General features: G+C 37.8%; 1 protein-coding gene across 1 annotated transcript; it reads right to left on the bottom strand.

Annotated features, from left to right (window-relative positions):
- Positions 1 to 767: 767 nt before the first annotated feature.
- Positions 768 to 10,926, bottom strand: LOC106939855 (pyridoxal kinase-like; the record flags this gene model as incomplete). The annotated part of the gene is made up of 6 exons (XM_015022418.1): positions 768 to 4,400; positions 4,481 to 8,869; positions 9,421 to 9,487; positions 9,576 to 9,712; positions 10,600 to 10,711; positions 10,813 to 10,926. Coding segments are annotated over 5 exons (546 nt in total), but the record flags the coding sequence as incomplete, so codon positions are not given.
- Positions 10,927 to 12,586: the final 1,660 nt, after the last annotated feature.

The following is a 12,586-nucleotide window of genomic DNA, read 5'->3' as shown; positions in this document are numbered from 1 at the left end:
TGATTACGCAATAGATAAGATTAGAGAGTTAGATCATAAAACTATCTTAGGTGGTAGAATCTCTTTACAGACCAACTATTAGTCATCAAAAATGAATCCTTATGGAATAAGGAAAGTCACTTTAGATGGAAATTCAACTGGTTCCTTTTCTGGAATTCTGCACATCACCCGAAACACACCAAAAAGTCAAGAGGCATGAATACTTTTGTAAATCACATAATTATGAAACAGTAACACGACACAGACTATCAATAATTACAAATGAGAAACTTAAAGACAGCAAGAAACTTTTCAGAAGTCTTATTCTCTCTTTATTGCATTAGAACATACATTTTTCATATATATATATATATATATATATATTATAAATGTGAATTTGTACACTACAATCTTTTATTGTAACATGTTAGAAAATACTCATAATGCTCCAAAAACATAGCACTAAAAACAGTTACCAAACAATGATTATTACATTTCTTCCATTTTTGTTTTGGCCACTGAGAACAGGGAAAAGAAAATGACAGAGCTGCAACTGTGGATCGAGAGGAGAGAAGAGGATCACAGGATGTGATACGTCACATTGATGTGGGAGCTTTTTACAACCCAAACAAGTGAGAGAGGATAAGTAGAGAGAGGGAAGAGATGAGGAAGGGGGGAATGGATGGATATGGGTGCATGGGGTCATGATTTTTTCCCCATCTAGTTTTAATATGTCTAAATAGAAGAAATGAATAAAAACATTTATTGCACAAGACAAATAGGTAATTTTTTTTTTTTTGCTAAAGCTGCATTTTTCTGTTAGTTCATTCAATTTTGACAATAGCTTGTAGTAGTGAATAGCCCTTCCACTACTGACACAAATGAAGATATTAATCAGGTCTGAATATATTAAAGCAGAAAGAAAAGCAGCAATTGTGATGGTAGAACAGTGGCTTAAGGTCTTGCAGCCTTTTAATTTGTGCACCAGGGTTCCAGCACATTTTCCCCTGGACCTGGAGCCCTGCACCAGGGGGTCCAAAGTTTAGTCAACTTTGAGGCTATTTTTGTTTTACATGTATAGAGAAACATTCACCAGACAACACTTAAAGATATGTTTTTATTGCAGAAATGGGGACAGTCCTGCAATTCCACTTTGTTATTTTTTGTTGTTGGATTTTAAACAACGAACTTTATAGAATAATGTGTGGAAGATGTTTTTTCTAGTGTTTGTTACATCTCAGACAACTTGAACCTCAGAAACCACTGGAAATATGTTGAAGTAGAATTTGTTCATCTTTAAATACAATATTTTGAAACTAAGTCTAGATCTGCACCGATTGCAATTTTCTGGCTGATCCCGATCTTTAAAATGCCAGACATGCTACTTCCGATTTTAACCGATGTCAGATGCCAAGTTGGCAACTGTTGCTGCCAATACTGCTAACTGTGCAAGATGTGACCTCACAGCAGAGCAGAAGGGTACTGCGGCTGATTTTCAGACCTTTGAAGATAAGATTAGCGAATTAGATTGGTTTCTCATGGAAGTATTAACCAATCACCAATTTTCCAATATTAAGAAAATTTGGGGCTTTCTATTGATACCGATTTATTGTACACCCCAAAAACACACACATACCCTGACACTTAGGGTCACGTAAGAGACCAATTAATCTAAAAATGAAGTTATTGGACTGTGGGAGGAAGCCGGAGTACCCAGAAAAAATCCACACATGCATGACAGAACATGCAGCTTCCATGCATAAAGTCCCATGGCCAGGATTTGAATTCAGGACCTTCTTGCTGGAAGGTAACAGCACTTTGAGTCCAACTTTGTTCAATATTTCTGCCTAAGCCTTCAAATTCAAACAAGAATATTAAAATTAAAACAAGAATATATGTAAAGAATAATAATTATTCTTGCAGTGGAAACAGTTGTTGCTTATCAGATTTAAATAAATGTGAATATATAACATTATTTAATTATGAGCAAATAAAGATAAACAGAATATGGAAATACAAATGTCTTTCCATACTTATCTGGGGATTTGAGAAGAAAATGTCATACTCCATTTCATCCCTGTGCAGGAACCCTGGTGTTCTACTTTATCTGCTCAAAAATGTCCATTTGGAGCAGTTTGAGATGTTTTTACTTCGTTTAGGAATAAGTGGAGAAAAACAGGCTGCACCACATAACTAAAGTCATTATTTGGTTTCTTGGAACCACATTCCTTCAAGTTGTGTTATAGGATGGGAGGGAGGTGTTTTCAGGTCAATAAGTTCATGTTTTCAAAGTTATGAGACACGTCAAAAAGTGCACCTCGTTTGTCAATAATCTCTTAATGAAGATGAACGTTTCTGAAACCAAAAATGACTAGCAAAGTGGAAACAAAGAGGAGGGAAAGGTAGGAACAGCAACTAATGGCCAAAAGCATATATAAACAGCTCCCACTCATACACACTGGACCCTGTCTCCATAAGACTTTAAACATGTATGAACACTTTCTCACACACACAGACACAAAAGGCTGACGGGTTCTGATCCGGGAACACAGCGGATGCAGAGATTCCTCACAGAACCAAGAGACACAGTTGGCCAGAACCACAAAGACACAGCAGTCTGTTACTGATCGAACAACTGGTGCTACAGTGGCACAATATGACATCAAGAGAAACTACAGCAGTTTTTGGAAAATTTTGTATTTTAATGTTGGTCAGAGAGCTGTTTGTTCCCCAGACCAGGTAAATAAAGATATGATTTTGTTCTTTAAAATAAACACCTCACTTTACAAAAAAATGTCCTTTGCATTCAGGTGATTAATCAAACCAGAATAAAAAAAATCTCTTATTGTTAAAGAATTTAAACAATTTCATCCTTTTTAAAATTACACAGTTAAGTTTATGAAAAAACAGTAATAAGAAGGGACATTATCCATTTAAAGCCATCTTTTATACAGCCAAGACTTTTTACTGAATTCTGGAAAATAAAAGGAAAATCTGATTCTTGCATTCAATTTTCAAAGTTTTCCTTCTTATGTTTATGAATTGAGAAGGAGTATTGTCTTTTAAAGGGACAACAATAAACAGTCCAGTACATGGTACCTGCCAGCTTATTTACAGGCAATCTGCAAGTTAACATACTTATGTTACTGTCAGAACAATCCTTCAAAGGTACCTATGGTACCAGCCTATTACATCCAATGGTACTTACAGGATTCCTATTGGCGATTCTTACAGAATACCTCCTGGGTAAACACTGGTGGGGTTGCATACAGTGGGGGACTGGAATAAAGTAAGTGGTGACTTCTTATTTGGTTCTCATGAGCCCCTTCTCCACAACTGCAAGCCGTGTATTGCACACATCAGTGTTTTGATTGGCAGCACACTGCATTCATTGATTGGTCCTGTAAATTCCTTCTCAAACAACTTCTCAACCAATCCACGACAAGATTGTAGTAGTTGGCGAAGAGGACAAGTTGCAAATTGGTAATTCCATGGTGAAACCTTGAGGTTCAAACCTTTCTATCAATTGTGGCAACAAATATATCCCAAGAGATGTTGGAGAAACCAGTCGCCCAATGGTACACACACAAAACATCATCGCAACATCAACCACTGCTCCTGCATTGTCACGGCCCGCCCATATTCACGCCCACATAATGAAGAATATACTGTCAAAGGAGACACATGGGACACACACCCTTTCTGCTTCATTACCTGGCTAGAGTGTACCAATAGTACAGCTATCGTTCAGTTGAAGTGCATCAGACTGTTTTGAGACAACATGATTGTCTGTGCTAAAAATTTACCTGCAGCCTACTTAAAAAATGCTTACAGGCTACATTTGGTCACAACCTGCTGTATTTACAGGGTATACCAGGAGGTGGATCATGAGGTGTACCCTGTAAGTACACTGGGGTTATGAGTATTCACTTACCACCCAGTTGCATCCTGTTCTTGGATACTACCAGGGTTGTATGCTATAGAAATAGATGAGCATGATTCATTCAATTCATTAGATTTTACTTTATGAATTAAACATTTGTCAATATTTACTCCAACAACCATAAACATCAAGACTTGTTTGAACTTACCCCCAGTTACAATCAAGAAACCCAGACTAACTGGATGTTTCCATTATAATAAACACTGTCATGGCTAACACTTTGTAACATGTTTTAATGGAAAATAAAACCTGAAGCACCCTGTAGTTATGTGTCCTCCAAGTACCCCTATAGGAATCCTGTATGTACCAGAATGTATTATGTATATCTACCAGTAGGTGGAAAAAAAGCTTTGCAGTTATATCTCCAAAATCTAATTTCTTCTCTTTAATTAAAGTCTTGTTAGAGTAAGGTAAATACTTTTGTTCACGCTCCGCTCTTCTGGTCAAATTTCAGGGCCCAACAAACCTAAACTAAAGCCTGTTTTAAAAGCTTAAAATTAAAAAAAAAAAAAAAAAAAAAAAAAACACACACACACACACACACACTCGGGACAGAACATCTTTCAGATTTTACCAAGGAGCATGAACTAAAAAAAAAAGAAACAAACAAACAAAAAAAAAAACATTGACATTTAAGACAACTCATGCATACTTCCCTCCCCCCTCCACCTCTCTCTGAATGAGCAGGACTGTGGTGTTATGATCTTAGCTTCCTAAGGCAGTATCACAGAACACTTCATAGAGACACAACAGCAGTACAGAATTACAAACCGGCCCAGAACCTTATATCCACTTGGGTGGGACTTTTCAAGAGCTTTCTAAAGTCTCTGCTTTTAATGTATATTTTTCTAATAAAAGTATTTTAAAGCTTAACCCCAACACAAAAGAATTTACTGCTCCTAAAAAAAAAATTTGCTGACTGATCAAATTTGAACAAGAAATTTTGGTCCTTACATTTTGCCACTGAATATTGACATATCAAACTGATGTATTAAAACAAGGACAGCTAAAGAAAATCTGCTTCATTATCTTGGCACAACCTGATTGTTCTTACTTGGGACCCACCAATGCTCCCCTCCATCACGTTTCTGTTTCAAAGGAATCAGAAATCTCTCATATTTGCTTGCTCAAAATCTACAACACTAGAAATGGATTATCCCACATTGCAGCTTGCGACAGGAGCAAGAAAAAGTGCTTGGTGATGATAACTACCATTAGTTTTAGCTATCAACATGAGGCGCTAAATCTTAAACGTACATGCGATATATAAAAGAAAAAGCGACACAGTGTTTTGCTACTAATTGTCAATATTACAACTAGATAAAAAGGTCTAAGAGAGTCACATTTCACAGGTCAGTAAAGAGTTCTAAGTAAAAAAAAATGATGAGGGAGAGGGAAGTAGGGCCTTAACTGGTGGTGTTTGGGTTCATTAAAAAAAAAAAAAAAAAGACGACCCCCACACCAACTTTCTTACTAATCATCAGTAGAGCAGATGTTTAAATTAGCTAATCAAGCACCACTGTGTCCAGATGATCACTTTGAACAGTTTTTCTGTTGAAAAACGTTTGCCACATTGTGCATTGCACTGAATTAACAACTACATTTCCAGATTTCATTTAGTTAACAGAATTGTTCTACTGCGGCAGCGCAGCAATGGATGGCAAGTAAAAGAATGCCCTGTTTGCCCTCCAGCATTGTGCACATGTATGACATTTCCTGAATAAGACACAACATGTTTATAGTCACTCCTTTCAATACTCACATCTTTATCATCATAGTTATTATTATACCCACATTGTCTTCTGATGTAGATGCCAGTTTAGTTTTCTGAAACAGAACTCATTATGTGTGGACGACACCTCCTAACTTGACGGCTGGGTTTCTTCTGCAGCAGACAAACTAAATAACCGTCCAGGAAACTCTGCAGACTCATTATAACTTCCTCATCTGAGCTGCTGCAGTAATTAACAGAGATGCAGCTGATTGTTGTACTCATACATCAATAATAAAAAAAAGGAAGAGAGGCCATAAAAGCACCATCATCAGTGGTTAAATCTAAAGAAAATACAAATAATTTCAGTCAAAATCTATGTATTTAGCTAAAGGCAGCATATCAAAGGTTAGGGTTAGATATAAGACATAAGGTTCTGGGTCAGAACTGGGCCGTTAAGTGGCCAACATGATGTGGGGTGGTTATGGCACTGGGGAAGCCGACTGGGTTGGAAACAGCTCTCTGCCGCCCAGTTTTCTCTTCATGAAATAAGCTCAACTTGACACTACGACTATCAGACATTTACTAAGAAGTTACAATGACTTGACGTGTCCGGCTGTGCCACAACCAGCCCAGATGGTCTCTGCTTAGTGATATTGTTGTGCATCTGGTCTATATTACAATAGCGTTAACACAATGGTCCAGCAGACAGATCAGATATCATACAGATGGTCCAATACAATTATAGTACAACATCTATACATCAACTATACATTGTGCAGTTTTTTTTCTTCTTTATGTTGAGGGTTAGACTTGGTCACCATTACGTCACTGCTGTAAGACTGGGGGAGAAGGGGTTAAAGTAAAAGGAAGACAGAGCCATAGCTAGAGCGACTAATCACTGTGGTCAGAGTCAGAGATCACCAGAGAGGTTCAGGAGAGTGTTCTAAATGGGCTTGTGACTAACTTTTAAATTTTCATTAACATAGAAAGTTACGACTGTAAATTTTGAGATTAATCACAGAAATTTCCTTGTTTTTTCTAGCAAATATCTGCAAGCAATCTCAGGAAAAAAGAGGATTAAATTTTCACCAAAAAACTCAGAAATACTATCTGCAATGGGTCTAATATGATGTCTACATTAGTTTTCCTGTGTTTTTGGTTTGTTTGTTTTTCTGCTCTGCCTTCTCAAACTCCCAGTCAGTCATGGCAGAAGACCCCTGGTTCTGAGCCAGGTACTAATTCTACTGGAGATTTCTTCCTGGTAAAGGGTAGTTTTACCGTCAGTCTGTCCAGGCAAAGTGAAGACCGCAAGTCAATGACTCGAAACAATCTGCTGGGTTTCCTTAGATAGAAACATTTTAAGCTAATTTCAACAATAAACTGAGTTTAATTATCTATTTGATAACTGAGCTATATTGGAATGTACGTGTGATTGAAATGAAATTACTTTTCTACTCAAGTACAATTTACATGACATTGTGGTGAATTGGTGCTACGTAAATAAAGTTAATTTATTTCAATGATTTTTGTTATCAAATGCTACATTAAATATCAGATTTTGTGGTGTTTACTGCATTGTGCATTATCAGAATGATAACATATAACTAATTAAAAAAGTATAATTTTGTAGCGCCTGACAAACCTTGCAAAGGTATGTCAGGCGCTACAAAATACATAAAGAGTGAATACTTTTGCAAGGCAACGTGTATTATTTGTGCTTGTGTGATTAGCCTCCACATAAGTGCAACACTGAGAGTGAGGTTCAATACTGCGTCACTAGCTGTGTTTCTATTGACCATATAATTGCGCAAGTTGACATTCTGAAAATAAATTCCCTTCATGGAAACACACCAATTAAAAAAAAAACTCCATCCTCTCTATAAAAGGTTTTGGCACTAGGATGAGGTGTTTTTTTTTTTTTTTTGACTATATCAAAATTGATTTATTCCAGGAAACTGCAATGGAAATACTTTTTTGAATCAAATGATCAACAACTGGATGTTACAACTGACAAAAAAACAACAACAAAGAAGTATGTTACATGCCTGCCAGGCTGTTTGTGCTTTTCCTTTCCCCTCCCCCTTCCTTTGTTTATCTCTTCACAGGTTGTAGGGAAGCTGGTGTCGATCTCCCCTGATTGATCCTCTCCACCCATGGGCCAATCAGCATCTAGGGAGCCTGGATATATAAGCAGCCCACCTGGGGAACTGAGCCTGCTCCATCTGGCTGGCTAGCTCACACATGTCTTGTTGCTGGTGCTTTGTGTAAAGGTTTGTGGTGGGAGTTAGAGGACCAGGTAAGTTTGGAGTATCCTGTACATTTCCATCACGTAGGTATTTTTCTGTTAGACACACTAGGTTAGTAGGTGGGTGCCACCCATGTAAAGTTTTGGTGGAAACTTGTTAGATCAGGTAAGCAGGGTTTTTGTTTTCTATTTCTTTTCTTCAGCACAGACGGTAGTTAGGCCCTGTTTTGTTTTATTATTTTCTTTAATTTGGCACCACCTAACTGTCCCTTTCTCCCCCACAGCTTGTATGAGCCTTTCTGGGATTTTTGTTGTAAATAAATCCCTCTTTTATATCACATTCACTTGGACTCTGTCGAATATTTTGTGGTTGTTGTGTTACTCCCCTTCTCCTCACAAAGGGGGGGTGGGGGGGGGGCGATGTAACATGTATTTGAAGGATCATGGCATGTTACGTTTTTAATTAAACTTATTCAATTGTGATTTTAATTGTGTTTCTTATTTAATGGAAACACAGCTACTGTCAGCATAAGTGGGCACAATCCAGTCAGCTCCAAGTTTCAGTCTATCCATGGCTCTGGTTCCAGAACGGGGTCGGGGCAAAACAACTTGGTAGTTACAAGTGGGGGGAGGGGGAGGGGGGGGGTGTCTGGTTTAAACAGTTACGACACTGAGGACTTAAAGGGATAAAGGTTTCAGGATCACAGGAGGGAGGTGTTATGATACTAAAGTGTTTGAGACGTCTGGATAGTGACATGTTGAAGCTAATGGCATTTTCTTTTTTTATTATTATTTATTGAGATACAGTATTTTAGAAGTCGATGGGGTGAAGAGGGTGGGGGACTTAATGCGAGTCTTATGAGATGTCAATGTTAGGATATGATGGTGGCCTCCGTTACTATAGCGGGATCTTCTATGTCGGCTTTACTTTGAACCATCCTCAGTTCCAGCTGAGGCGGACTGGGCCTCCGACCGGGACCTGCCAACTCTGAAGGAGAGATGGGGGGGAGGAAGGGAGACGAGGCAAAGGAAAAATAGATTTCACTGTGACGGGTTTCAATTAATGTATGATGGAAACCCTGGTGCTTATCCGTAATAAACCCACAGTAACAACAAAAGCTTTTAATGCCGATTCTGCGATCCCTATTGGTAAAAATACTTAGATTAAATTCTATAAGTGGGTTTTGTGTACTCTTAAATCAGGGTTTCTGGAAGTTTCATCAGACCATTATGGCAACAGAAGTCAGCCAGTGGCTGAGAAAAAAAAAATATCCAGCCATCTGCCAATAAAATTTGAACTTACCCTTAGTGGACATGAAAAAGCCAACTAGCTGCTAAGACACCATTGTAAGACCATATTAGCTGGCTGGCAAGGGTATATTAACAGCTAGTTACCAGTAGCCAACCAAGCGCCTTGAATCACAGAACTCAGCATGCAACTCAAAGTTTTGCTTAACAGTAAAGTCCAGCAAGAAACATGGCATATATGAAATTAAATAGTCCCGCAACAACAAAATTGAAGACTTGTGTACAACTTACCATGAGCATAAGATATGGTCCTCTGGATAACATGGTGCATCACTGAAAAAGTCTTTTCACAGGCCGTCTAAGAGAAACAGAAACAAATTATTCTCATTTGTGACTTGAAAGGAGTGAGTGTGAATGACTATGCATTTCTGTGTGCGTTTGTACACCTTTAGATCATTGGGGTAATGATGTGTCCATGCAAGTAGCATGGCTGCAAACAGATCTCCAGTTCCTACGAAGACAGCGTCCACTTTGGGGACTTCTATTCGAACTCTCTGTGTCGTCCTGCTTCCATCTGGACGAACTGAGCAGCAGAGGAGAGACACTGTATGGGACAGCGCCTCACAAAATTATTTACACCCTTTGAACTTTTTGACTATTTTCCACATTTTAACCATAAACTTTGATGGATATTCTTACAGTTTTTGTGACAGATATTAAGTACAGCATAATTAGGAGGAATTTCTTTTCAATTAGTAAATATATGTTGTTCAACAGCTGCAGAGTGGCACATTAGGTAGCACTGTTGCCTTGCAGCAAAAAGGTCCTGTGTTCGATTCCCGACCCATGGTCTTTCTGCATGAAGTTTGCATGTTCTCCCTGTGCATGTGTGGGTTTTCTTCGGGTTCTCCGGCTTCCTCCCACAGTCCAAAACCATGACTGTCAGGTTAATTGGTATCTCTAAATTCTCCCTAGGTGAGTGTATGTATGCATGGTTGTTTGTCCTGTCTGTCTCTGTGTTGCCCTGCGACAGACTAGTGACACCGCTTCTCGCCCGAAATGTTCGCTGGAAATAGGCGCCAGTACCCCTCCAGACCCCACTAAGGGACAAGGGTGTAAGAAAATGGATGGATGCTGTTCTACATAAAAAAAAAGAAAAAATTGATTTGTTCTACATTACTTAAATAAAAATCTGGAAATTGGGGTTTGCCTTTGTTTGCAGTCCGGTTTTACTCTGATACCCTCACATAATAAAATCTGAGTTTCTAAATGTACAAAGTTGATTAAACGTTGTTCCAAGCCAAATCTGAGCTATACTTCTCAGATGTTCATTAATAAAACACTTTGAAAACTGTGAAACATTTTCCTCAAACTGTGGAGAAGTTCAAAGGGTGTGAGTACTTTTGTAAACCATTGTAATTTCTACACGTGTTTAGAAACGCACACAATATTGTATCGTGTTCCACCCACCATGACGCTGGCTACCCAGTGAGACGAGGAAGCGGTCTCCCAGTCTGGGGGGAAGATCAGAGGAAGTAATAACGACTGTGTCTGGGCCCATTGCGTGTAGAAGGTCCATCACCTACAAAACACCACACAGTAAGGTAACAAGAGTTCAGTTATGAATCAGAAACTCCTGCTGAGAAAAGAAAATGTATAGCTTAAGAAAGCTGGATCCACTACCTCCACAGCATCCTTCTGAGAACTGATGTTTTTCCCTGTTAATAATCTAAAACAACAGAGTAGAAAGTTAGCCAAGTCCAAATAAAAAACTAAAAACAGCTCAAGTTTAATCAAAACTCAAACTAAATGTTGAGTTTTGATTAAAATGTTTTATGTAATTCAACTTTTTGAAAGAAAGCTGTTTGAAGTGAAACTGAAAGACCAGTAGGGGGAGAAACAAGACAAAACTGGACCAGAAACATTTTCTAGGGATCTTCAGCTACATCCAACAAACTTCTGTTTATAAAGCCACGACAACCAGAATAGGTTGTGGCAACTTTCCCATTTACCTAGATATACTTTTTAATGGTGAAAAAGAAAGTACACCCTCTTTCAAGTGTAGTTTTACATTTCAGGACATAATTTTGATCTGGACTACCAGGTTTAACTCAAACTACAGAAAAAAAAGTTCACTTTGGTATTAGTCAAGTCAAAATTAAAATTAAATCAAGTCAAAATTAAATAGGTGTTGATGAAACACTAAGTGCACCCAATGATTTAACGGCTTCTGGATGATGGTCAGTTAAATGAAGTAAAGGCCAGAGAGTGTTCCCTTTCTTTTCACCATGTTAATTCATGTAAAGACAGCCGAGACTACAAACCAATCCCATACAATTAACACAATGCATCATCAAATAATCTGGATGATTTTAATTCACTCCAAATAAGGGGCAGTGAATTCCTTGCTAAGACAGATTTAATACTTTAGAACACATCCTAAGCGATTAAGTCTAGATATAAAACAAAGAGACATCCAAAGAAAGCCCCCTTGAAACAGCACCGAAATACAATTATGTGTAAAAGAAAAATATTTTTAAAGCCTAGACATTTCTAAAAGTACTACCGTATTTTTCGGACTATAAGCTGCTACTTTTTTCCCCACGCTTTGAACCATGCGGCTTATAGCCTAGTGCGGCTTTTCTGTAGATTCTTCTCCAACTTTAGCAGGAAGTGAATCATTGGAAGTCAATTTTCATTTATAACAAGCACATGCTAGCAGCAGGCACGACAGAGAAATTGCTTCCAACCCCCTCATCAAGGAAACCACACGAATAAGTTCATATTATGCAGCTTTTAAGTTAAAGGCTATCAATCTAGCAGTACAGATTGATAGCTGCTGCATGTAAGCTCAGCGTGAACAAATCAATGGTTCGGCGTTGGAGACGGAGGGATGCGTCCTTAATAAACCAGAGGGCTGCATCTTTTGTGAAAAACCATCCTGGTGAAAAACTGAGAGCGGTGGAGATATTAGCAGTTTATAGCCTGCTCCAGTTTTTTTATTTTTTTATTTTTTAAACTTTGTTGGTGTGCTCTATAGTCCAGAAAATATGGTATATGTAACATTTAACTAAACTGCACATTAAAAGACCAAATTCATTTTAGAACAATTATTATTCACACTCCCAGCAAATTTAGATGCATAATTATTTTTCGTACAACCTAGAAGTTGTGTTTTTGATGCAAAAGGAGCAAATATTTTGGAAAAAAAGAAATTTGTTTTAATGTACTGCCCATTTGGAAAATGTCATGTTGAAAACAATTCATACTCTTCTCAGTAATTGGTAGAAAAATCTTTCTTGACATGACTTTGTTCTCTGCAAGCTTCCACTGGAGTTTTGATTTATCAATTTTCCTTTTTATTTTTATTACTATATTTTCTTTTAAGTTTTCAAAGTTTAGAACATACAAATAGACAAACAGGACCCAGATGCTATATATATATATATATATATAT

The sequence above is a fragment of the Poecilia latipinna genome, unplaced genomic scaffold, assembly GCF_001443285.1.
Source record: "Poecilia latipinna isolate Pla-1442-1.1 unplaced genomic scaffold, P_latipinna-1.0 Scaffold3003, whole genome shotgun sequence".
Lineage (NCBI taxonomy): Eukaryota > Metazoa > Chordata > Actinopteri > Cyprinodontiformes > Poeciliidae > Poecilia > Poecilia latipinna.
This window is presented reverse-complemented; position numbering and strand designations above follow the sequence as displayed.